This window comes from Orycteropus afer, unplaced genomic scaffold, assembly GCF_000298275.1.
Source record: "Orycteropus afer afer isolate SDZICR_OR568_19922 unplaced genomic scaffold, OryAfe1.0 scaffold00217, whole genome shotgun sequence".
Taxonomy (NCBI): Eukaryota; Metazoa; Chordata; class Mammalia; order Tubulidentata; family Orycteropodidae; genus Orycteropus; species Orycteropus afer.
The window spans coordinates 2,771,677-2,797,874 of record NW_006921804.1 but is presented as its reverse complement, the minus strand read 5'-3'; the positions used below and the strand labels follow the sequence as shown (position 1 = coordinate 2,797,874).

Sequence of the window (26,198 nt, the reverse complement as noted above, 5' to 3'; positions counted from 1 at the left end):
CTGCTGTATGCAAAGTGAATTTGCTCTGTAAATTTTCACCCAAATCACAATTAAAAAAAAAAAAAAAACATAAGAGACAAGGAAGAACACATGGAAACAATCAGTCCAAGGGACTAGTGATCCATGTGACCCTTAGCCTACATGACTCTGAGACCAGAAGAACTAGAATTGTGCCTGGCTTCCACTGTCAACCACACAGAAAGGGACCAAAATAAGAGATCCTGGATGTGGTGGGAGAAAAATATGGAACAAAATTCAAAATCATAAAAAAGACTAGGCCTACTGGTCTGACAGAGATGGTGAAACCCCTGAGACTATGGCCGATTCATGCCTGGAATTGAACTCACCCCTGTGGTGTCCAGTCAAACAACAGACAGGCCAACAAGGTGAACAATTAGATCAGGTGAGTATATTCCTTGGGATAATCAACCACGGCAGATCAGAAGGGCAGCATTTGGGCAGGGAGAAAGCTTAGAAGGCAGGAATGCATAGGTAAAAAGGACATAGGGAAAAGGTAACCAAGCACAGGGCGGAAGCAGGAAGAGAGATGTTACATTATGCAGCTTGTAATCAATGTCATGAAACAAAATGTGTACGAGCTGTTGAATGGAAAATGAATTTTCTCTGTAAACTTTCACCCATGTCACAATAAAACAATAAATAAAATAAAAATGAAATCCACTGGAGAGTTTGGTGCAGGGAAGTGGCAAGATCAGATTTATATTTTTAAAAGATCACTTAACTGCTACATAAAGATCTGACTTTAGGAGATAAGGCAGGGAGTTTAGCCTCCAACCACAGCCTGCCATGAACTTGACCCTTGTTCTTCCTGCTCCCATCCCTTCTGTCTCAGAGTCCCGACAACCGAACAAACCAACGGTCTTCCTTCAGCCTGCACCACTCTTCCCCTTGACTAACCCTAAAAACCAAAATAACCAAACTCATTGCCATGGAGTTGATTCTGACTCATAGTGACCCCTGGTTTTCCAAAGCAGTAAATCTTTATGGAAGTAGATTGCCTCATATTCCTCCCGCGGAGCAGCTGATGGATCTGAACCGCCAACCTTCTGATTAGCAGTCAAGTGCTCCTTGAGTAAGCCTGTTGTTGTTGTTGTTGTTATGTGCCATCGAGTCAAACCCGACTCATAGCGACCCCTTCTTGGGTTTCCGAGGCAGTATCACTGCGGAAGTAGGATTGCCCAACCTTCCTTCCGAGGAGTGGCTGGTGGGTTTGAACCGCCAGCCGTCTGGTTAGCAGGCAAGTATCTTAGCCACTATGCTACCAGAGCTCCCTGAGTAAGCCTAGTTAATGCATATTCATCTTTTAGAGCTCAGCTGAGGCATCATTTTCTCCAAGAAATTCTTCCCCTCTACACACACACTTCTGTAGCGCTTATAGCTTTTACATCTTTGTAGTTCTGACCACCACCACCTTCCAAAACAAAACAAAAACAAAAACAACCCACCCACTGCCATCGAGTCAATTCCGACTCAGCGAATCCTACAGGGTTTCCAAGGCTGTAAATCTTTATGCAAGTAGATTGCTACATCTTCTTCTCGCAGAGCAGCTGATGAGTTTGAACCTCCGACCTTCTGGTTAGCAGCCACAGTTGTAATTAATTGTACAAGTGCTGGTGATGCCATGATTAAGCGCTAGGCTGCTAACGGAAAAGGTCTGTAGTTGGAACCTACCAGTTGCTCCGAGGGAGAAAGATGAGGCAGTCTGCTTTTGTAAAGGTTACAGCCTGGGAAACCCTATGGGGCAGTTCTACCCTGTCCTACCCACTCGACGGCAATGGCGGTGAGGAATTAATTGTCCAAATGCTTTAATGCCAGTTGTTGTTGTTGTTGTTATGTGCCGTCGAGTCGGCCCCGACTCATAGCGACCCCTCCTTGGGTTTCCGAGGCAGTATCACTACGGAAGTAGGATTGCCCAACCTTCCTTCTGAGTAATGCCAGTTATAACACTCAATTCATAAAAGAATGCTCATTCCTTTGCTTGCTGAGTAAGCCCGGTAGGGTAGGGACCCATATGTCCTAACAAGCACTATATACCCAGTTGTATAGCACAGCACCTAGCACTAGTACCGCACTCAGGGAATGTTTGTCGAACGACTAAAGAATGCATGAATAAATGCAGACTTCTTCCCATGCCTCCCTAAAAATAGCAAATAGAAGGATTTGAAGATTTCATACTCTCTTCTCCATTAGTAAAACGCGACCACTCCTTCAATTCATCACAGCAAGGACGATGAAAAGGTGACATGTAAACGCGAGGCGAGAGTTAAGGTCTAAGTGGTGCAACATCCCGTAGGACCAATAGCAGCCCCAACCAGAGGCGAAGGAATATCCCACGGCAGGTTGCAAACGCAGGCGGGCGGGGCCTGGAAGGAAGCCCTGCGAAGTCAGCCAAGTTCCGGGCAGCAGTCCCAGGGGCCGAAGCCCCAACTTCCGCAGCCCCAGATTTATACTCTCCTAGAGGCGTGGGCTGTAGGGTCCTTCCGCACATCTCATTGGTCTTACTGGGGATAGACTGCTCGTGCTCCGCAGCCGAGCCCAGATAGAGCTCTAGCGTACTGGGGGCGGGGAACGGGGGCGGTACCAACTGCTGGAGGGAGCTGGCACGCGAGGCGAGAACTACGCATGCGCCTCGGTGTCCATCCAACCCCACAATTGTAATGGGCGGGGGAAGGTTGAATTCTCTCAATGAGTCCAGGCAGCTGGAGCTGAGGAGGGTTCTTGAGCGTCCTCCTTGGGGAGCCTTAGGACAGGGAACATTCAGTCCCAGAAATTGCCCCGGTGGGAAGCCTAATCTCCACTCCCTTCTACCTCATTTTGTTGTCCCGACGGTGCCCCACCCGTCCCTGAGCCGGCTGCTGGATTGTTATGATGTGAATTATTCAAGAAGCTTGCAGCCTGACGCCATCTCTGGGCAGTGCCCCTCTCTCCTCTCTTGCCTCCCTCGAAGGCATCCCACAATCATCATCGAGTCCTGAAACTCTTTACAGTGCCCCTCTCTGCTATTTAAGTAAAGTAGTGAAGTGTTTATGAGGGCCTATTTACTATGTGCTAGAGACCGCTAGGAGTCGGGGCAGACTTGATGGCAAATAACAACAACAACAAGAGACTCAATGAGAAGCTCTGGTAGCACAGTGCCTAAGGCACTTGACTGCTAATCAGAAGTCTGGCGGTTCAAGCTCACCAGCCACTCCTCGGAAGGAAGATGGGGCAATCTATTTCCACAGTGATACTGCCTCAGAAACCCAAGGAGGGGTTGCTATGAGTCGGGTCCAACTCGAAGGCACATAACAACAACAACAGAGACCCAATGCAAGGTGACCTGGTAGTGCAATGGTTAACTAAGCACTCAGCTGCTAACCATAAAGCTTGCTGGCTCCATGGAGGAAAGATCTGGTGATCTGCTCCCATAAAAATTACAATCTAGAAAACCCTTTGGGGGCAGTTCTGCTTTGGCACATGGAGTCACCATAAGTAGCAATCTACAACGGACTCAACACAATTAACAAGTCCCTGCTCTCTGGAGCTTATATTCAATGACATGACACAGACACATAAACAAACAAACAAGATAGTTTTAGACAATTATAAGTGCTCCAAACAAAATATGGCAGTGGGGTAGAATGACTGGGGGAGTTCAATGGAGAGGTGAGTGTGGAGCCAAGACCTGAATGATGCCAAGTCACCAACTACAGGAAAGTGGGCATGCTTGGGAAAGAACAAGTGCAAGGCCAGCTTGGCTGGAGTGGAGAGAGTGGGCCTGACCTGATCCGACAAAAGAGTTTGGAGATTATTCTCAATGCAAGGGGAACCCATTAGATTTAGGCAAAGCTATGACGTAACATGATTTATGACATTATTCTGCTGAGCTGGAGAAAGGATCGTTGGGAAGAGCAGAAACAACAGATCAATTCAGACTGGGAAGAGAAAATGGTGGCTTGAACTAGATGGTATTTGTGGTAGTTCAGTTTGTGTGTCAACTTGGCTGGGCCTGGCTGAGTGGCTGGGCAGCTGGATGTAGAATTCCCCATGAGGAGACTGGTAATCAACTCCATGGTGCAATCTACTATGAGCAGCTGAGTAGCTGCCTTAGGAAATGTGGTCTGCTTCCTGTATTTAAGCAGAAGCTTTGGGAATGGTCTCTAGCCTATGGCACACTTGGACCCTGCATGTAGCCATGTCGTTGCTCAGCAGCCTGCTAGGCTCTGCTGACCTTGGGACTTACAATGGACCTAAGTTAATGGCCTGCCATGTGGTTTGGTAACATTGGGACTGTGCCTTTTCACTTGTCAACCTTGGGCTTCTCAGCTTCAGCAACCAGCAGCTGTCTGAGTGAAGAAAAGCCTCTAGCTCCAGTGTGTCAGGAGCAGGAAGCAGAGCTGGACCTCAAGGTTGAGGGGCTTTCACCCAGCCCCTAGAGCCTGACACTTTGAACTTGGACTTAAAGCCTCCAAATTGTAAGAATAAACTTCTGTTTGCTAAGGCCATCCCATTTGTGGTATATTCTTGTCAGAGCGGCACTGGGTAACCAGAACAGTGAGACATGGTGGAATTCAGGATATACTGCTAATAGATGTGTTAGATGAAGGTGAAAAAGAAATCAGAGTAATTCCTAGGATTTGGGGTTGTGCCATTGGTAGTGCCATTTACCGAGATAGGGACGCTGGAAGAAGAGCTGCAGTGGGTGGGGAATCAAGGTTTTACTTGTGGCCATGTTGACTCTCACATCCCCATTAGACATCTGAGTAGAGATGTGAAGTTGGAGGTTGGGGTTCACAGAGAGGTCAAGGCTGGAGTTACACATTAATACATAGTTAGGCGTTAAAGCCATGAACCTTGGGGAGCTGCTGACAGAGTAGAGGCAGGAAAAAGAAGAGAACTACAGACAGAGCCCTGAGGCCCTCCAGTGTTAATCAGTCCAGCAGAGGTGTCGGAGCTGGCAAAGGAGGTTGAGAGAGCAAAGCAGGAGGAAAACTAGAATGTGATGTCTTCAAAGACAAACCCACAGCCATTGAGTCAATTCTGACTCATAGTGACCCTGCAGGACAGAGCAGAACTTCCCCATGGGGTTCCCAAGGCTGTAAATCTTTGCAGAAGAAGGTTGCCTCATCTTTCTCCCCTGGAGCAGCTGTGGGTTTGAACTGCCGATCTTTTGGTTAGCAGATGAATGCCTTAACCACTGAGCCACCAGATCTCCTTTTTCAAAGACAAGGGAAAATTTCAAGAAGTATCCTTGAGATTCACACTGGTCTGATACCATTTTGGTCACTGAAAACCTTGCCAAGAGCAGTGGCTGGGAGAGGTAGAGGAAGGAGCCTGATGGGAGTGGGCGATGAGAGAGACTGGGTGGTCAAGAAGTGGAGGGAAAGAAGAGCGAAGACATTCTGCTATGAAAAGGACGAGAGATACAGGCTGGTAGCTGAAATAAACATAGATGTCTTGAGAGAATTTTCTTAAATATGAAAGATACTAGAGCAAATGTCACTAGTGATAAAAGAATGATCCAGGAGAGAGGCGGAAAATTGAAATTTATTTAAGTCTTACTTAGTGTGTTAAGAGTTTTATAAATATTCATCCTCACAATGTTTTACGGATCAGGCAATTGAGGTTAAATAACTTGCCCAAGGTCATGCAGCTATAGGTGGCAGAGCTGGGAGGCCACCCAGATTGGCCTGACTCTTCATGCCTCACCACCCCATTGCATAGGTACACAGCCCCCTATGCCTAGATACCTGGGACATGCCTTTGCCCTGGCCACATTGCCCCTGGAGAATCTGAAAGCCATTCTGAAGCTGGGGGCATAGGAGTTCATTAGTTTTCTTCCTCCGCTGCTGTACGCAGGGCACTTTGCCCCACTCCAGCCTGATCCCCATGCAGCACAGGGCAGAAGCTCCCCAGGATGGAGAGGGCAAAGGTAAGCAGCAGGAGCCCCCCATAGGCAGGAGGGAAAGGGACACTTCTTGGGGTATTCAGCGGGTTTCTTTTCATGTCAGCTAGTGCAAGGGGGTGCTCGGGGCTGCTGGTCCAACCAGCTGGTGCCTGTAGTCTCAGCAATCATCTGATCTGTTCAGTATGGCAAGAAGCCCAGGTCAGAGCCCAGTCTCCCGACTACCCCCATTGAGGCTGAGGCTATGGGGGCGGGTGCTGCGCTCCAACCGGCGGGCAGACAGGAGGCGCCGTAGGGAGGAACCGGAGCTCAGATCACCACAGCTTCGAAGATGGAGGCTCTCTCGGCCTGGCCGGACCCATGGGCTCCGGGGTACCTGGAAGGGGACATAGGTGAGGGAATCAGTATTGTTCAACCCGAAGAAGCTCTAGGCTTTCCCTAGTATCTTGGCTTCTCTAACTCCTACCTGCTTATGCCCACGGGTTCCATTCCCACAGGGGTCTGGGGCCTTCCTGGACATCTGGAGAAAACGAGTGACCAGGCCCCGGCCTGGCCAGCTGCCCTTCAGATCTCCCAGGGAGTGGGCAGGTGCAGGGCCCGATGGCAGGGGGACCTTCTGGAAGGTGGGCACAGGGCGCCGTTTCTCGGCTGAACGGGCACGTAGCAACTTGGGGGAAGGGCAGCGGGCTAGACGGAAGAGGCAGGCTTCAGAGCAGAGCCCTGGAGAGAAAGAATGTGAGTGGGTGGAATGTGGGGACAGAGAGGACCAGCCAGTGCCCCACACCGCCCAGCCCCCGGCACTAGCCACATGTCTGACCTGTATCTGCAGAGGAAACGGAAGCAGCTTCTTCCTGAAGCACTTTGGTATAAAGGTCCCTGAAGTCAGCTGGGGAGAGAGAGACAGGGACTGAGGGGTAGGGGTTCCTTTGTGAAGGTGCCTGCCCACCACCCTCTGTGAGAACTCAAGCCCAGAGGAGCTTTCTATACCCGTACCCCAACCAAGGGGAAGTGATCTCTGCCCATGTCTGCCAGCAACTCTTTGGTCTCACAAAGACAGGAACTAAGTACCATTTACTGCTGTGTCTTCCCCAGGACCCAGCAGCAATGGTAATAACAGGCATTTTTCTGTACCATTGCTGTTGTTGTTGTTGTTGTTTGCCGTCGAGTCAGCCCCGACTCATAGCGACCCCTCCTTGGGTTTCCGAGGCAGTATCACTATGAAAGTAGGATTGCCCAACCTTCCTTCCGAGGAGTGGCTGGTGGGTTTGAACCGCCAGCCTTCTGGTGAGCAGTCAAGTGCCTTAGGCACTATGCTACCAGAGCTCCTAAAAATTGCTAAGCATTTTTATTTGCCGTAGCTCATTTCATGGGAGCTCTGGTGGCATAGTGCCTAGGGCATTTGACTGCTAAGGAGAAGGCTAGTGATTCAAACCCACCAGCCACTCCTTGGAAGGAAGGTTGGGCAATCTATTTCCATAGTGATACCACCTTGGAAACGTAAGGAGGGGTCATCACTATGAGTCAGATTCCACTCGATGGCAGTGAGTTTGTCTTTTTTTAATTTTTTTAGCTCGTTTCTCAGTTACTCAATAAGACTAAGAATGAAGGTATTGCTTTTATAATTGCCTTACAGACAGAAACTGAGGCTTAAACAGGTTAGCTAACTCACCCAACCTAGGAGCTATGGAACTGGGTTTCAAAGATCAAGGCCTCCTCTTTTAGCTACTAAGCTGTCAATGCTGGATTCCTAGGAGGGAGTGTTCAAGGGTGTCTACTGTATGACAGAACTCACTTCTTCTTCCCTCTCAGGGACCCCTGTGTCCCAAACCCCAGTGGACACCGCCAGTCCTCTAACTCCCAGTGGCTGCCCTCTCCTGCATGCTGGGGAGAAGGTGGGGGGGCAGGCAGCTCACCAGTGTCGCTGGAGGTGGTGATGCCTGGGTCACTGTGGGACCGAGGCAGCAGCAGCGGTGGTGGGGGAGCCGGATGAGGAGGCCGGTGCCCCGGTGGGGTGAGGGAACCTGAGCTATCGCTGAAGCGTCGAGTAGGGGCTCGGATGGGAGCAGCTGCTGCGGGCCGGCTGCCTCCCCGGGGGACCCGCCGCCTCAGCTCCGGAAAGCAGGGTCCCACCCAGGGCGGCCAGCCCTCTAGCCGATGGCAGCTGCGAGCAGCCGTGGGGGCACCTAGTGGGGGTGGGGGAGCCTCAGGAGCAGAGCAGGAATAGGACCGGGCAGCCCGAGGGGGCCGCCGTGGCAGAGGGCTGTCCTCAAAGGGGCCCCGCAGGCCACAGTCCAGGCTGAGGCAGTAGCCGGCACGGCTGCGCTGGATGGAGCGGAACAGCACGTAGTCAACGGAGCGCACGGAGCCCTGCAGCTCCAGCAGGCACGAGTCCTCTGATGGGCTAGAGCCCCCAGGGAGGTCACCAATGGCTGACAGCACCAGAGACCCACTGTCCATGGACACTGTGGGCAGCAGGAGGTGTCAGATCACACCAGCTGGCTAGGCCCAGGCAGTTCTTCTTTCAAGCCCAGCCTCTCCCAGGCCTATCTGCCTCAGCTTTATCTCAGAGGAGCCAGATAAATCCGGGGTTCCAAGAAGCCACAGCCTAGGCCCTTCCTGTTCTTAATCCACCAATTCAGCCTGTCTCCCCTTTCCCTTCCCTACCCAGCCCCACCCTCCCTGGCAGCCCTGCCCTTGTCTGGTCCTTTTGCTCTCTGCTCACCATCTACAATGGAAGCCACTCGCTCACAGATACAGGAGCCATCGTGAAGCTGCGGATCAAACAGAGTGGCCTGCAGAAGACACAAGGGTGAGAGGTCCTGCCTGACACAGTGACACAGCCACCCCCATCCACTGGACAGAGCTCTGGAGTCCCAGATTCTAGTCCAGCTTCGTCACTTTGTGCAAGTCACTTCATTTCTACATCTGTAAAATAGAAATTATAGTTCCTACAACCTTGACCTCTTCTCCAGGTTCTAAGAAAAATCAAAGATGACAGTGATGTGCTAGTGCTACAAAAATCACAAGAACTATTATTATCAACCAGCTACTGCAGCTCACTCAGCTTCCCGGGCCCCACCCAGCTTCCCTGCCCTGCTCTTACCTGGCTGTCTCCTCGTAGCCCCATGACAGCCTCATATGAAGGGGGGCAATCAGTAGGGTACAAGGGCACCGGGCTGTCCATGGAGCCATTGTAGGTGATGCTAACAGGATGAGGGAGAGCATCAAAGCCTGGAAAACAACTCCTGTTCCACCAAGATCCTCCCCGCCAGTCCAAGTGCCAGCCCCTCCTTTGTTTTCCCCAGCAGGACCTGCCAGGCCTCACCTCTGTGCATCTGTTTCTGAGCTGCAGGTGTACTCTGGGGGATAGTAGGGTGGTGGGGGCACAGGTGGTACAAATTCCTCCAAGTCCAGCATGGTGTGGAGAAGAGGGGCTGGAGGAGAGGACGTGCAGCCCAGAGGCCCCAGGGGGCCTGAGACTGAACGCTCAGGAGCTAGCTGCTAGGAGTGGGGGTGGCAAGCAGGTCAGCAAACTGGATTTCTGGTAATACATTTCCCCTTTGGCCCCCTAAATTTCTCTTTCACCTTTATTTTTCTGGCCCTGCCTCATCGAAGAAGCTCCTTTCACTCCGGCCCCTCCCTCATCCATCCTGGACCTCCAGCTCTGGCACCACCCACTCAGAAACAACTCCTCTATGTGGGCCTGCCCCACCCGTAATCCCCACCTGTTTTGACTCTGTCCCCATCAGAACATCCTCCTTTCCCCTCACCTTATCCAGGACCTTCTTGACCCTGCTCCATCAAGAGTCACTCTTTCTAGTCCTACTCTCTCAGGCCCTCCCTCCTGGCCCCAGACTCATTCTTCTCACCATCGCTTGGATTCCCAAAACACCCCTCCAACAGACTTAGCTACCAACCTACTAGGTGACTCACAGCCCCTGCCAGTGCTCCAAAGCCTGAAGTGCAACCCACCAGCCCCTGAAGGCCTAGGCTCAGCACTCTCCCCCACCATACCACCCTGACCCTGACCTTGGCTCTATCCTCACCGTGTGTACAAGGTCCAGAGAGAAGATTTGGATACAGCAGACAATAGCAGAGAGGGTACAGATTATGGCAGCACAGATGGTGAGCCCACAGACGCTGAAGAGCAGGTTCTGGAGAAGGGAAGAAAAGGAAGAGGATGAGAAGGACCTGGGGAGTGGTATATCCACATATTCTGGGCCTGTGAGGACCCCAGGAGTGGGACACAGAGTTAAAAGCTATGACTGGGGAAGCAAGAACAGTAACTAGAAGGATGGTTGGGGAGGGAGGAATGGTGGAGGTAGTATGGGTGCATGCTCACCTTGAGGGCCCCTCGGGCTTCATCACAGGTGGAGTTAGGGGCAACTTTCAGTTCCTGCTCCGACTCTGGACAGCGCTGGAGATGGGAAACGGAGGGGCAGCACACACAGACTTTTCCTTCCTGAGTGGGAGTGGGAGCATGAGATGGCCTGTATCAGGATAAACCCAGGTATGGAGCACACTTCCCCCAACCAGTTCTCTCTGGCTTTTCCTCCTCAAATCTCACCATAGAACAATCTCGGAAGTCTCGGGCCAGCTGAGCATTCTTACAGGAGAGAACAGAGCCAGCCATGCTAAGCATGACACAGAGCACCGAAAGCAGGGAGAAGAAGGAGATCTGGGGAAACACGGTGCAGTCTCAGGGCTGGGACCTGCACAGGGGCCAGGTTTTGCTTCCCAATAGCCCCTATACCATGAATGAAACCACCTTCCTTCATGGACACTTTGTGCCTAGCGGGCACCAACTAGATAGCCAATTCCCTCCTTAGGGCATTAATAGACAGCCCTCCAGGTGCTGGACACCTGCCTCCCATTGGGCACTGGACCCTGGCACCTACCACTAGAGTAAATGGCCGCTTCCAAGACACGATGCCAACCACCCCGGAGAACGCCAGCTGGGGACAGAGTGTGCATAGGCTCAGTCTGGCAGGGGAGGCACCTGAGTGAGCCCCTCACCACAGGGTGCACCCAGCCCTGTAAAGAAGGAGAGGACCAGGAGAGGGAGGAGAGGCCAGGATGTGGACTTGCAGCTGGTGTGGAGGGGTGGGGCCTGAGGAGCATCCCCCTCCCACCGACTGTGCACCCAACTCACCGAGAACCCAGCCCAAGACGGGCAGGACCTCTTGATGCTCTCAGTGGTGGTGACGGAGGAGGCCACCATGCTGAAGGTGACCACCAAGATGCCCAGAAGCACCTGGGCCAGCCCCAGCGTGAGCAAGGCCTGCAGCCAGGGCCGGTGGAGGCGGAGGTGGGTAAGGCCTCGGGTGCTAGGCCGGCTGGTCAGCGAGCGGCTTGAGTCACTAGGGGAGGGCATCATGCCTGCCGCCCGATTGCCTGCGCCTCGCTCGGCCTGCCCTGGCGCTTGGGAGCATCGCAGAGGCGCCCAAGGCCCCGTCCTTCCTCTTCTCCACCCGCCTCGCTCTAGAGCCCACCCCCTGGCTGGGTCCCCTGGGACATGGTCCCGGGACGCCAGCTGAGGGGGATCCCAAGGGAGGGGCGTCACGGAGGAGCCGCGGCGTGCTCCTTCCCCACCACAGGCACCGGGCGGGCACCGTGCCTGGGGCAGCAGTGAGGACGCGGGGGCACCGGCTCATCGCATCTCCCTAGGGAGGAGGAGCGCCGACAAGGTACGGTCCGGGAGTAAGGGGAGGGCGGTGGTCCAGAGCCGGGAAGGATGGAGAGGGAAAATGCAAGAATAGGAAAGGAGTCTAGAGAAGAGGGGAGAGGTCAGCGCGGGATGATTCTAGAGGTGCAGCCGGTGTGTCCTCGGGGTGTCTAGTGGGCTCCGGGGCCGCTTGCTAGGGGAGAGGCCGCGGCGCCGCCGTCTCCTGGGTCTCCTGCCCCGCTCCCCTCCCCACCCAGCTCCGCTACCCCATCTCAGGCTGCAGCAGGTCCAGGACTGGAGGCGGGGGATGGGGATGGAGAGGGAAGAGGGGCGTGGCGCCGAGGTGCACCCCGGGAGTTGTAGTCCTGGCCGGAGACCCCGTGGGAGGGGGAGGGCGAGAAGTAGGGGTGGGGCAAGCCGGCCTTACTGCCAGTCTGGCAAGCTCGCCTTCAACCCCTGCTCTTCCCTAACCTGGACCGAGATGCCAACCACTATCTCTACACCCATTTGAGCTCCACCCTGCCTCGCAGGTTCCTGGGCCGGCGGCACTCCCGGGAGAGGCAGCGGCTCTTCCCCAGATCATTAATGGAGAAGGGTGGGGAGCAAGGCTCCCTGGTGGCTGGGCATTTCCACGCCTATCCGTGGGCTTCCCTCCCTCTTCCTGCTGTAGGCACCCTGGCTCTGCCGCCCATACCCCCGTGGTTCTCCGTTTCCATTAAAGCCTGGTCAGACTCCTGGATATTCTGCATCCACTCCAGTCTCCTCCACACTTTTTCTTTCATAAGGCCTAATTCCCAATAAAATCATGAAACAGACTTGAGTTCCAGTTCTGTTTCCTTTTTATTTAAAGAACCGAAGCAACAGCCTTGGCACAGCAGAGGGAAGCTGGGGTATGGGTACTGTGAGAGGTGGCAGCAGTGTGGCCTGATTGGTGGGGGGTGAGGGGGTGTGACTGGGTCACAGTGGGCTCCCTGCACCCTTGAATCAGACTCAGCAGTCATAGATGTGGGACTCGGGCACTAGAGAGGGGACATCAAGTAGTGATGCCTCTCCAAGTCCCAGAGACCCCAGGGATGGGGGCTACATCAACTCCCCCAAGTGGCAACGCCAGGGATCCCAGCTAGGGGTCATGGGGCCCGGAAGGCATTTTTGGCAGCCCCAGCGGCTGCATTGGCAGCTGCAGTTCGCACCGCAGGGTTGGAGAAGACACCAGCAGCAAATTCTTGCTGGGCCTTCTGAAAGCTGGCACCTGTGCGGCGATACAGGGAGTGGATCTGCAAGCAAAGGGTGGAGATGTTACAGTGGGTTCCAGTCACTGTTACCCAACACCAACTTGAGACCATCACACCACTCACCAGCCTGCTCTAGCTTTTCCTTCTTGGCTCTAACCCTTTCTCCCACTGCACACACAGAGACATACAGCCCCCAGAGGTCCATTAGCTGAGAACTCACCCATCAGCCTGTCCCTCCCCAGTTTCATCCAGGCCCCAGGGACCCATGATCTCACCCTCTTACCCATACCTCCTTCAACCCAGTCCCTCACCCGCTTTAGCATCACAATTCCCAGTACAGCGATGCCGGTGAAGAGCAAAGCAACCAGCAGCATGAGTACTGCTACAGCCGCATTGGTTTTCAGCACAACCAGAGCCGAGACCCAGCCACTGTAAGGAGGGAAGGCATGTGGCAGTCAAGAAGGGCTGCTCCCAGCTAGGTTTCTGTCTTCCCAGCTTCTCCCCTAGTTACTGTCACAGACATGCCTCCACCCACTCCATCAGGGGTCGCAGCCGGAACTAGCTTTCCTGTCTGTCTGGCAGCATTCCACACACCACAATCCCAACTACATCTCTCCTCTCTCAATCCCAACTCCTCTCCTGTCATAGTTTGATTTCAGCTTCCAGATCATCAGCTCCTAGCTCTCCAAGCTCTTCCAGGCCTCCTCACTCCAGAGAGACACTTCTCTGTTGAGGATTCTCCCTCTGCTCTTCAACCACGGTTACATATCCCTCCTCCAGAAAGCCCTTGAGAAGGATTGAGAAGTTTTATCACATGTAGCTTTCTTCCCCCTCAAGCCATGCCTATCTTGAGTTCTGCCTGGGCTCTCTCTATTCTGGAAGTATGTCCTGTCTTTCCCATTAAAACTAACACCTCCCAAGGATAAAAACCACATTTTCTATTTCTGAACAACTCCTACCCCAGTACCCAGTATGGGCTTGGTCTAGAGCAAGCGAGAGGGAGTGATGAGGGTGGATGGAAACCTCACAGACCTGAACCCCCAACCAGGGATTCCAATGGCCTGGAGCACAAAGAGTACATCCTGGACGAAGAAAATGAAGAAGAAAATGAAGAAATTGAATGAACTGTCACTCCTGTAAGGACAAAAAAATGGGGCAGAGGGAGAAGAATCAGGGATGGAGAAGCAAATGCAAGGCCCATCCCAGGTCCTCCATCCCCTGCCCCACTACCTGCTTACCGGAAAGCCTTGTACATGGGGCGATACCAGCAAACAAAGGAGCAGGGAGTGAAAAGGAGGATCCAGAGAATGGAAAGCCCAAAACCTGAGCCACTGCTGGTCTCCACACAGAAGCTGGCTAGGCAGGCGAGGAAGTTCAGGAGAAGGGCCGAGGTGCTGCCTAAGGGGTAGGATAGGATGATAGGTCCTTCTGGACAGCAGCGAGGGCTCCTTCCCATATACAGCCACTCAACCCTCATCAGATGTGGCAAAATAATAAGAAGGCGGCAGCTTTGCCTTCATGGCATCTTCAAGCCAACAAGGAAGACAGAACTAACAAATCTCAGTCACATGTGATCCCTCTTGTAAACACATTTAAAGGACTAAATGGATGTCCCAGTGCATCCATTTATGCACTGGGACAAGGGAAGATGGGAGGAGCATTCCCACTACTCACACATCCAGAGGTAGTACATGGTGGATACTGTCTTCTGAAATTCTTGGGGGATCTCCATGGAGATGTCCTGATAAAAGCAGGGCTGGACTGGGCAAAAAGACGGTAGTGGGGGCCAATTGTTCTGTCGAGCTATAAGGCACAAAGAACAGTGGGTAGGACCTCAGAAGTCAGGCAGAGACCAACAAAGGGCTCACTCCTCCTGTCTTCCATCCCCATGTCTTCTCTTTTATTTCTAATTCAGGGTTCAAGGAGACAGGGGGGTGGTGGCAAAATAACTGTAACAGCAAATGTTTATTAGTATTTATAACTTCTAAACACCATGCTAAGGAGCTCTATAGCACAGTGGTTATATGCTTAGCTGTTAACCGAAAGGTCATCTGTTCGAATCCACCAGCCACTCCTCAGGAGAAAGATGTGGCAGTGCTTCCATAAAGGTTACAGCCTTGGAAACCCTATGGGGCAGTTCTACTCTGTCCTACAGGGTCACTATGAGTCAGAATTGACTTGATGGCAATCAGTTTGGTTTTCAAGAGTTGTGCTAAACACTCTGCAAATATGGCCTTGATTAACCCTCACAACAATCTTGTCAAACAGGTATAAACTTTATTCTCATTTTACAACTAAGGAAACTGAGGCACCGAGGTTAAGTAATTTGCCTAAGACGTCATGGTTAGTAAGTGATGGGGCCAAAATTCAGACTCAGCAGTCTAGTTCCAGAGTCCATATTCTTAAGTTCTTGTTTTGCTCCTTGCAAACTGTCAGACACCCTTCTCTTTCCTTCAGTGGATTCCCCCCTAAGGATCCACGTACTTGCTGGGCCCCCCAGGGCAGCATGCTGCAGCTCTCGCTCCCTCCGGTCCAACTCCTCTGCCTTCCGATTTAGCTCCTCCTGCTTTTTCAGCAGCTCAGCTGTGGCTACTGCAGCTGAGGCCTGCCCAGGATAAGCAGAGGGAGCTGTAAGACCTGGATCCCAGGATGGGCCCCTCTCCCTAGCCCCTCCTGTGCACCTCCCACCCCATACCTGAGTGCTGTAGGACCCATAGTTCTTGGGTTCCGTGGGGCTGAGCTTTCTTGATGGCTGCAAGGAGGGAGCTGAGGGTGGAGGCAATGAGGCAGGGGCAGGAGGCTCATAGGCCGGTGGTGGCTGTTGGGTTTGGAAAAGACTTTAGAGATCATCTAATCCCCCATAACCCAGGAACCTACAATCTACTTGAATGCTACAGACCCAGAACTCATTACCTAAGCCAGCAGCCCCCACCTCAGTTGTTAAAAAGTTCTTGTGTTGAAATCACGTCAGAGAACTAACTCATTGATGGCCTGTATCAGCCTGCACCATCCTTTACATCCGATTCCTTAGCAAGGATTCGAAGCACTCATTTACTACACGCACTCCTTAATCTCAGAATCTTTACCATTCTCTATTCTAACGGGACAAACAAGCCTAGTTGTCCTTATTCCTTGCCTTTTTAATTGCACCCCTGACCACAGTCCGTTTTCTCCTCAATGCCTTCTTAGCCTTGGTTCAGACACTGCCACATTCCAAGTCCTCCCAGGACTGACTTGTAGAGCTCAAATTGGATGGGTGGTTTGGCTCTGGTATCTCTAGAAGAATCAGACAAGCCATGGTAGACTGGCTTCTCTTGGACAGTTAAAACCAAAGTGCTTTTCTTCCTTCCTCTGCATGCAGTAAGCCCGGAGGTCAGACTGAGCTTACTGGTACACTATTTCCTTATCTTTCTGCGCTCCAAAAAAACTCACCTCCTGGCTCTCAAAAGGGTTGTAGACGTCAAGCGTGGCATACTGCGCGCTGGGTCGATGCTGGATCACAGCAGGGTCCTGAGGGCAGAGACCTGGGGCTCAGCTGGCACCTGGTGCCTCCTGGAGGAATTCCCAGGGATCGCTCCTAAATTACTTGTGGCTCCAGGGACTGCACTCGAGAGGCCACACTGTTCCCAAACATTTGTCCCAAATCTTTGATCTCACAGTGTCAGTACACCTTACAGGGGCAGGGCCCGCTCCCTAAGATCTTCACTGTTTTGAAGTCACGCTCACCTCAACGTGCCGGCCCTTCACTGGATCAAATGTCATGAATGAAAATACAAGTTAGCCTGACCCTCCAGCACCGGGAAGTTAACCCAACTGCCCCAAGGAGGTCGGCGCAATTCACCTGAAAGGGGTTATCAAGCTCGCCGGACTCGGCGAACGGGTTCCCGCCGTCTCTGTTCTGAGCCATGTTTGCAACCACGGACTAGGCCGCTCCGGCCCTCCACGCCCCTGCCGCAGCAGTGGCGGCGGCGGTGGCTCTCAGAGCACCTTCGGTCCTCTCGGTCCACTCCGGTTCTCTATGCACGGATTGGCTGTCCCGACCGGAAGGATCACGAGGATCCCCGCAGCAGCTACCGCTGCAGCAGGCTGTGCTTGCGTCTTAGCTAAAAGGATAGACGGAAGTGTCCCATGTGACAGCTCTAACCCTGTCCCATAACAAAGTACCGCCCCACCTCACGTGACCTCATCCCACTAACGAACTACATATCCCAGCAGGTCTCTCCCATCAGAATCCCGGGCCTTCTATCCCGAGATGTACGATGGGAGAATTCTGAAAGATCGTGGCAGCTCCACAGGAGCCTGGTTGGGCATGCAAGCTTTCCACCTGTGTCGTTGGGGGTAAACTGGGGCCTAGACCTCTTTTGCAACCTTCATTATTCCAGATCACAGATGTGACATCTTAAAACCCTTCTCTGTTCTGACTGGAAGTTATGATACCCCATCACTGTCCTCTGGAGACAGTGGAAAGATAAAAGTGATGGCCTTCAGTTTTGTATTTGATAAAATGGACTCTCTTCACACCCAAACTCAGACTGCCAATCTTATCATCCCTCCACCCCAACATCCCCAAACCTTAAATTCCAGGGGTGGGGGTCAGATGAAGCACATCATTTTATTTCACAAAGACTGTACAAAATTCCTTATAAAACACAGGGTAGATGGACACCTGGTTACCTCATTCTGCCCCCATCCAATTCCATGTGAAGGGGCAGGTGAGGGTGGGAAGTGTGGGATGGAATGGCATTATGTACAAGGCAAGTTTGAATTGGTAGGTACAAGTTCTGTCATATGTACATTATTTCACATATTCACAGATGTGGAGGGAGCCAGGAGGAAGGAGGGAGCTCACTCCGGCTCTGTTCTCTTGTATAAAAAAGCACCAGTGTCCTAGACTGGACACCCACTGCTATAAAAGATGCAGGGGGGCCCAGGGCCTGATCGTCACCGACTGATATCCCGACTGGAGTCCCATAACTTGGTGTTGGGTGGCTCAGCCCGAAGGCGGCTGAAGAAAGGATGCTGAAGGGCTTCACCCAAGGTCAGCCGCTTAGCAGGTTCATATTCTAGCATACTTTCAATCAGATCGAAGAGCTGGTGGTGTTCCTCTGCCTCTGACGTCAGATACCGCTGGTAGTGGAGGGCAGGAAAAAGGTGAGGCAGGGTATCTTAACCCTGCCTTCTTCAAGGCCCTAGCTTTCAATCTTGGAGAACCAAGGCTCTGCTTATAAGCATTTTGAATGCTACCTTACCATGACCAATGTTTCTGATGAGAACTCAGTCTACCTTCCTACTAGCACAGTTACTCTCTCATCCTTTAAAAGTTCTATTTGTACATCCTTGTCAACTTCATGAATCTTCTTTAGCTCCTTAACATGTAAGCTCTTCAAAGGTAGTTTAGTCTTTTCTGTCTGACCTAAGTAATCCAGGACGTTGCTTTCACCTCTGGTTGGCTCTAGAAATCTGTGGCTGTACAACCTCTTTTCCTCCACAAAACCACTCCCTCTCATCTCTTCTCTATTGACCAAAGAAGTCTTCTTTCCGTTTCACTTCCCCTCCTTTCTTAACCCTTTGCTTGTGGCAAACCCCCTCAAGGAGTAAGTGACTTCTGGGTGGTGGGCACTATTTATTTCCAGCCTGCTCACCTGCAATGGTTTGCAGTTCTCTCGAACATACCGCCCCGCTGAGGTGTTTTCATCCCAATCCAGGCGACCCCGGTAAAAATATTTCTGCTTCCTAGAGGGGAAGGGGAGGTTGAGGAATCAGGAGGTTCCTCTTGTTATAAGGTAATTCTTTTATCCCCCATCTGAGAGTAGCTGGGGGGTGGGAGGGAAGGCGTCAAAGAAAAAAAGAAAATGATGTGAAATAGACCAATTCAGTAGAGATTAAAAAGAAAAGGTTAAGTCCCTCCCACTCAAGGTTCACCTTGTCTTTCGGATCATCCGGGAAGGAATAGGACCCAAAATCCGCTCCATCATGGCCAGATGCTCTCTGTTGTCATGGGTCTGAGAAACAAGGACAGAAGTGAACACGGGACTGGTGATGACGAAGGGGGATTCTAAGGACTGGCTGCCAGGAAGACGGGCAACGTGCAGGGGTGGAGTAGAGGAGTGAGTGGGTAGGTTCTCAGCACAGCAGAAAATAAATTAGGTGAAAGCCAGGTGGTCATGTAAGATATTCACCACTTACCTGGAAGAGAGTGAAGCCAACATAGTATTCGAAGATGATGCAGCCTATGCTCCACACATCACAAGGCTGTGACCAGCCCAACTCTGGGTGAGAGTGGGGAAGGAACAAAGGTGTCATGAGGTTTTAGTGAGCCTCACTCTAACCACCGCATCTTCTCACACACCTTGCCTTCCTTACCAAGGATAACCTCTGGTGCTCGGTAATGGCGAGTTGACACAATGGTGCTATGGTGCTCGTGGTCAAAGGTGGCACTGCCAAAATCTACCACACGCACAGCTGTGCTTTTCACGCTGCGCTCATCTCGCTTCTAGAAGCAAAGCAGGAAGAGAATGAATCTCCTCCTCTCAGACCAAGATTCACCCTCTAAAGTGCCTCTGAGCCTTGACAATGAAACTGGCCTCCTGCCTGCTCCCAAACACACTGGAAAATCACCTACTTTATAGCCTCCCCAGACTCAGCAGGGTACTTTAGTTTAGAGGAGGAAGAGGATTAAGAAATGAATACACTTTCTCAGTAAACACGTAACAAGCAGCAAAGGGGTCAAGAGAGAGAGGATTTCCTTAATGCTTAGATTCCCATTATCTTCAGTTAATCAAGGAAGCTGAGCTTTCCCACCTTATAGAAATCTATGTCTGAAAGAAAAAAGAAAGTATAAACCAATAATCTTAAAACCATTTTCACTCTATTAGAAAATTATCTGATGTCCTTTTTTCAACTTCTCTTCCAATTTAATTTTAGTCCTTTTAAATGTCTTTCTACCCATTCTGGTACTCTAGCTTTACTCAATTGCTCTCTTGAAAGCTATTTTGGTACACTGGTTTCACATAACTGGGGCCAGACAGGGAGGAAATGTGGAAGAAAGTAAAAAAGGAACAGAATGTCGCCAAATGAAAGGCAAAGTGGCACAGCTGCACGCCTCCACTGGCCATGGAGAAGACCCCATTCACCTTACCTTCTCCAAGTTGTAGGTGAGCTCATAGTCTGAATTCACAAACAGGATATTTTCAGGTTTGAGGTCCGTATGTGTCAGTTTGTTGTCGTGGAGGACTGTAGGGGAGGAGGCCAGGTTAGGTTCAGTCTAGGTGTCCAGGCGTTACTAACTAGTACCAGCTCGCCCCAGGCTTGTTCACCTAGATCAAAGCTGGCGAGGCTGGTCTAGAATGACTGCAGCTGCTGTGTGCTCTACATCCAAATGAAATGCCTGGTCTAAGAAGCTCTACTCTTAGTAAGATATGTACGTAATTCTCAACTGATATAGAAGAGTAAGAGCTTGTTATATTTGTGTACTGACTTTGGCACAGGTGTGTTATCTCACATTCTGAGAACTCAGGTCTCTGAACCTATATTGTGAAGACTCGAGAGACACTATGTACTGGTTTAGATTCTGTATCTGGCACCTTGGCCCAACTACTTCCTACTCCCACCTGGTCTGAGGGAACTGAGAGCCTCTCATCTTAGACAAATATCAACCTCTAGCCTGAGCAGAGTATTTTTGTCTCTTTGTGTTTGCTGTCTGACTTACACTTCCCAAGGAAAGGGAAGGGGGAAATAAGGTTAATTAAATGCTTTGGTTTCAAAGGCTTTCTCTTCTAGCTCCTGCTAGGTTGAATATGGAATAAGAACAAAGAGTGATGGTAGAGACATCCATCAGTCAAGGAGTTAAATCAGAAGAGGTAATGTCAGGGTAACAGTGAATAAAAGAACTGCAAATAATTTAGAGTTGACTGTTTAGGGGCTTCACTAGTGCACATGAAGAAGAAGAGGTTCAATGGAGGGAGGGGCTGCCCCAGAGTCCACCTCAGTCCACCCCACTCACACTTGACGGCCTGGCACAGCTGGAAGGCCATGTGGCGCACTTGGTGGATAGGGTAGGGCAGGTAGTTGTTGTCTTTGAGGAAATCGAAGGTGCTAAGGCCCAGGAGCTCAAAGGAGATACACATGTGGCCATGGTAGTCAAACCAGTCAAACATCTGCACACAGAGGCTGAGAAGAGAGATTGGGAAGGAGGGGAGTTGTCTGATGAGTCCACTACCCCTTCCGTAAGGACTCCACAGCTGGTGATTCCACATACGTGTCTAACAACATGCCAGCTAGCATTACCAACAAAATTCAGTATAGCTAGAGAATGGCTTTTCCAGCAGACCCAAAAAAGATAATTAACACCTGCCAAGCTTTAAGCTATTTTCCTACAATATTTTAAATAGTTCAAAAGACTCTATTTGCCGAAGAATAGTAGAGTGCCAGGCTCTGGTGTAGACCTGAACTGTTAAGCTGTCAATCCCGAGCCCGACTCTATCCCCCATTCCTGAAGATCAGCTACTACCAGGTCCATGTTTATAGTCCTCTTATGTCATTTAATGTTTCTATTCAACTTTTGATCTACGAATGTGTGTGAACATAAATATTACTATGTAAATATCTATGGCCTCATCAGCGTAATCTTAAGTATAAAATTTTTCTTTTTTTTTTTTAAATCAAACTACTGATGCTCAGTCCCAGGGACATTCCAGGGCATATCTCTAAAGAGGCCATCTGGGTTGTGGCCAAATACAAACACTAGTGCAATATAATTTCCCTGGAAACAAGGAAAATGGATTAGAGAATGCCACAGGTCCTTCCTGTCCTGATGTTTCATTACTCTATCTAGGATGATCAACAAAAGATGGATGGATGAGAAGGTTGAGGACTTCCCTGCCTGCCTATTCAAGGCTGGGACTCTCTCCTGTGCAGGGATGGGGACTCTTAAGATTCCCCTCATACTTCCTTGCTTGCTTACTTCTTGTTGTCAGGATCTTTCTCATTGATTTTCTCCAACACATTGATTTCTAGTCGGGCTGCTTCCTTGTACTTTTCCACATTCTTAATGATCTTCAGGGCAACTCGAGCCCCACCCCTGTAGGTTGGCAGGAGAGGCTTCTGGTGGGTTCTCAAGAATATCCCAGATGAATGGGCTGTTTAGGCACTAAGAAATCCTGCCTCTGGCTATTCAACAAAAAAGCCCCAGGCAACCTCCACTTTCTTCTATCTAGCAGGTGTGTAGTAGTGAGAGGGATAATAGTTACCTGCGATGGTCAACACACTGTACAACTCGGCCAAAGGTTCCTTCTCCCAAGGTGCTTACAATTTCATCTGTAATGAAAAACAGCAGGGTCGGGGAGAGAGAGGGAGAGAAAGGGGGGAATGAGACGACTTGGAAGAAAAAAAGGGTACAGCAACCTGGGGTGAGATGAAGGAAGGGGGAACAGATACAGATGGTAACAGGGGAAGAAAACCCCTGAGTGATTCCCACCACCTTTAACCCAGGGGCCATGAGAGCTGGGAATGGACAGCAGAGGCCAAGTCTCAACAGCAACTCAAACCACCCAGATAAACAACACCACTGAGAAAAGGCAAAAGAGGCCGTGATTTGGGTTGGCTTGGGACGTTAGGATTGCTATGGGACCATTACAGGCTATAGGATTGTTACGATTTGGCTTGTACATCGCTCTTGTAGCCAGTCCCCGACGTGGTAGATGAGGTGGCCCTCAGCGTCGTCCTCTACACTCTTGGCTCTCCGGCTGCTGTGCTGCTGTCGGGGGGCGGGGGGGGTCGGAGCAAGCCAGGTGTCGGAGCGGGGGCCGGAGGGAGGCGGGGTGGGTGGTGGAGGGGTCACCGGTCACAGGCGCCCAGCCAGGGGGGACAGACGATGATGGGGGACAGTGGAAGGGAACACGTCAGATGCAGTAAGGCGGATCGGGGTGAGAAGAGAGAGCGGCGCACAATCCCAAGTCCCCAAACCCAAAACAGGAACAGGGAGAGGCATGGGCAGAGCAGAGAAGTGGTGTTGTTGCCAATGTCACCCACAACCCCACGCTCTACACAATGCCCTTTCAGGGAGGCAGGTTTCCCCTTGTCCCCACCCAAGCCTGCCTGCCAAGGGGGCCACAAAGCCCAGGGCTTGGGGGAGAATGGCACTTCACAAGCAAGGTCCCTGACAGAGTGGAGGCCTCTTGGGTAAGCCCAGCATGCTGGGGAGGGCATGGGGGGTCATAAACGCTCTGTGCCCATGTATCTCCAAAGCAGATTCTAGGCCCTCCAAGAGATGGAGAGCTTCCAAGAACGTAGGCAGATCTGGTGCCCACCGCAATGTACATGCCCAGTGTTCAGCTGAGAAGAAGAGTACTGCTCACTTACCAGGGTCCTAGGGCCTGAAGAAGAGTGGGGAGAAGAAGAGCCTGAGCAGGCACTCACCGAAGAAGAGCGGCTGAACGTCCGGCTGCGCCGCCTCCGCCTCCTGTGCTTCCTCCGGCTGCTGCGCTGGCTGCGGTAACTGCTGTCCTCCCGATGGTATTCGTAAGAATGCCGATAGTCTGCATCATAGTAGGCCTCTCCCCGGTCCCGGCTGTAGTCATTGCGCCTGTAGCTGCCACAGTATCGCCGGTCATATGCCCTTCGGTCAGATGAACGGTCATCATAGCTGCTATTGGACAACAACGAAACACTAGGTACGTAAGGCACATCTGTTCAGGTTACATTTCTGTCACACCACATGACAAAGTTCTCACCCAGTAAGAACACAGACTAATGATGGAGAAATTGCTATGAACTTACTCCAAGAGGATCAAGGTGACTAAAACAGAGAGGACGCCCACATCTGTATGTCACCGAGACCTCTGAAAACCTATCTACAAAGTAAGCACTCTTTCTGGTGGAGTCTCCTCCTTTCCTCCAGTGATACGCTGGAACGAAGAGCCATTTCCTTCCCCCTTCCTTGACTGAAGTCCAGCTTTGCTCCAGATTATCCCTAATTACTATTAAAATTATTAAAACCATGTAGACCTAACTCCGTCTCATCTATCAGACCATAAGCTATCTCAAGCCCCTAGTCCTTTGTACATGCTTTCCCTTTGCCAAGGACACCTCTCCCATCTGACTCCTCTTTGTCCTTCAGACAAGCTTAGATGTCACTTTCTCTGGAAGTTCCCTGAATTATACATTCTAATTCACTGCAATCAAACCTGCTGGTCTTTCCTTAACCCTTCATTATGTATTTCCCTATGACAACTTTTTTTTTTGAACATTTTGTTGTGGTTTGGGTGAAAGTTCAAGAAGCAAATTAGTTTCTCATTCAACAACATACACACAATTTTATTTTGTGACTTTAGTTGCAATACCCTCAAGGTAACAGCACTCTTCCCATTTCCACCCCGGGTTCTCTGTTTGCATTTCTTCTTTCTTGGCTTCTGAACTTTAGTTTTGGGCAAATGCTGCCTTCTGGTCTCATGTGGTTGATTGTCCTGAGGGGTTACTATTCATGTTATAGGTCTGTCTACTGTTTGGATGAAAAGTGATCTCTGCAAGTGGATTCAGTTCCAGGTTTGAAGGGTATCTAAGGGCCATTATCTCAGAGATAATGCTCTTAACACTTCAGTGCAAACAGCTTGTTTTATTATCCACCTAAAACATCATCTTCACTCAGTTACTTTAGCACAATGCCTTTAACATACAACCACTAAGTACTTCTTGCACAGTGAGTGAGACTTGCTTTGTCTTCCTGAGGCTCACCTCCGAGAACGGACATGGTAGCTGTCTTCCCGCCTGCGCCGCCTTGTCCGGTCACTGCTACTAGACCAGGAGCGGCTTCGTCGTCGTTTATGTTTTCTGCTTCGATAATGTTCATGGTAACTCCCCCGACTGCCTCGCTCTGAGGAGTGGTACCTTCGGGGATGGGGCATCTAGAAAGGAAGGAAAAGAAAAAATAGCGGGGAAAGCTCTGAGTTTTCAGAGGTCCCCTTCAATGACCCACTGCTCCGGAGACACTAAGCTGCTTTCTGCTCTCTTATCCCATCTTTTTACCACCCACAACTTCCTCAGTCTTCTTCTGTGCCTACAATTCCTAATTAGGGTACATATTTACCTACTAAAGCTGGCTGAAAACTCTAGGAAGCATCCTTCCCATCCCCCAATTAATCCCACACTACTCATTCCTCTACCCTACTTTTCCTCAAACATGGCTCCATGAAGGCCCTCAGGTCTGAGCCACAACTCCATTACAGGTGAGAATGTATGACAGAGACTGCCACACTTCATCCTTGGCTGGGACTGAGGACAAATCTGTGTCATCCTGAGTTCCTGACACTTCAATAGACTATGTAACTTTAGTGTAATTACTCTAATAAAAGTTTTACAATCATTATGTACCTTATCACCCTAAACTGACCATCAATGTTCTGAGGACAGGAATCCAGTTTTCCAGGTTTCTACTCATAGTGGGTATATACCAAATATAAGTATGTTTCAGATCTGGGCCTACTTCCTTGATCTTTGCCAAGTTTTAATATACATTAGATTTCAAACAAGTCAGCTTCCTATCTGGCCCCTCCCCTCTTGTGCTTACAAAGTAGAAAATAACTGTTTTTTAATTAACATCAACACTACTTTGCTAAGAGCTGGCTACCTTCAAGTTATTGGGCATGGAATGGCATGGTGCACGGATCCTGTTTTTCCTTCAGGAAAAGAGTCAGAGAGAAACCACTGTCACATTGCAGGAAAAAGGGCACAGGAAGGCAGAATGAAATAAGGGGGTTCAGGGACAGAAGTCTTGGGGGGTAGGGGGAAACGGGGGTTAGGTATGGAAAAAGCTTAATGACATCAACATCTGACTCTCATTCTGAACCACTTCTTCCCAATCTTCTCAAATTGAGGAGGGTGACAGTTGACTCATTCCTATTCTAACAGGTATGGAAGAAAACAAAACAAAAAAAAAATGCAAGCAGATTTCCCAGGTAATCCAACCTTGCTCAGCATAGGTACCATCTCATCACATACATACTGCTGCTAATCAACGGTGCTCACGGGCCTTTTCTCCCCAGAGCATCTCTAACCTAGAACCTTTCTCAACTTCTTTTTTTTCCCTTTCTCACTCAAAAAATCCAACTCATGCCTACAGTCAAACTCCGTATCCTCAAAGTGACAATCTGTGTCGTCCTACCCCTTAACTTGGTCCAACTTCACTATTCTCTTCCTAGTCTCTGGAACTTCTATTTCTACTCCATCACCCCTTCTCCTACTTTGGCCCCTCCCAAGTTTCCTATAGGCTTTCCCGGATATATACATAAGGCAAATCACCCTCCTGCCACCTTATCTCCCTATTCCTCACCTCCGCAAGTTTCAATCCTCCTCCTCGCTCCCAATCTTCACCCCAGTCCCTCGTCCCCAATTAGATCCTATT

General features: G+C 50.6%; 3 protein-coding genes across 3 annotated transcripts; all 3 read right to left on the bottom strand.

Moving 5' to 3' along the window:
• Positions 1–6,107: 6,107 nt before the first annotated feature.
• Positions 6,108–11,282, bottom strand: FAM189B (family with sequence similarity 189 member B). The gene is made up of 12 exons (XM_007948489.1): positions 11,058–11,282; positions 10,804–10,860; positions 10,473–10,583; positions 10,248–10,367; positions 9,952–10,059; positions 9,231–9,406; positions 9,009–9,108; positions 8,628–8,697; positions 7,819–8,367; positions 6,723–6,791; positions 6,372–6,625; positions 6,108–6,281 (listed from the first exon to the last, which is right to left on the bottom strand). The coding sequence occupies exons 1-12, from the start codon at positions 11,280–11,282 to the stop codon at positions 6,108–6,110; spliced, it is 2,013 nt and encodes a 670-aa protein (XP_007946680.1).
• A 1,415-nt stretch (positions 11,283–12,697) lies between these two features.
• On the bottom strand, positions 12,698–16,709 carry SCAMP3 (secretory carrier membrane protein 3). Its single transcript, XM_007948487.2, has 9 exons — positions 16,644–16,709; positions 16,235–16,312; positions 15,498–15,620; positions 15,287–15,407; positions 14,477–14,605; positions 14,041–14,200; positions 13,835–13,936; positions 13,114–13,231; positions 12,698–12,844 (listed from the first exon to the last, which is right to left on the bottom strand). The coding sequence occupies exons 1-9, from the start codon at positions 16,707–16,709 to the stop codon at positions 12,698–12,700; spliced, it is 1,044 nt and encodes a 347-aa protein (XP_007946678.1).
• Positions 16,710–17,743: 1,034 nt separating this feature from the next.
• CLK2 (CDC like kinase 2) lies at positions 17,744–24,702 on the bottom strand. The gene is made up of 12 exons (XM_007948485.2): positions 24,533–24,702; positions 23,219–23,447; positions 22,469–22,556; positions 22,051–22,117; positions 21,765–21,881; positions 20,805–20,971; positions 19,941–20,035; positions 19,166–19,295; positions 18,989–19,071; positions 18,725–18,804; positions 18,445–18,535; positions 17,744–17,929 (listed from the first exon to the last, which is right to left on the bottom strand). Exons 1-12 carry the CDS (start codon positions 24,700–24,702, stop codon positions 17,744–17,746), a joined length of 1,503 nt encoding a protein of 500 aa, XP_007946676.1.
• Positions 24,703–26,198: the final 1,496 nt, after the last annotated feature.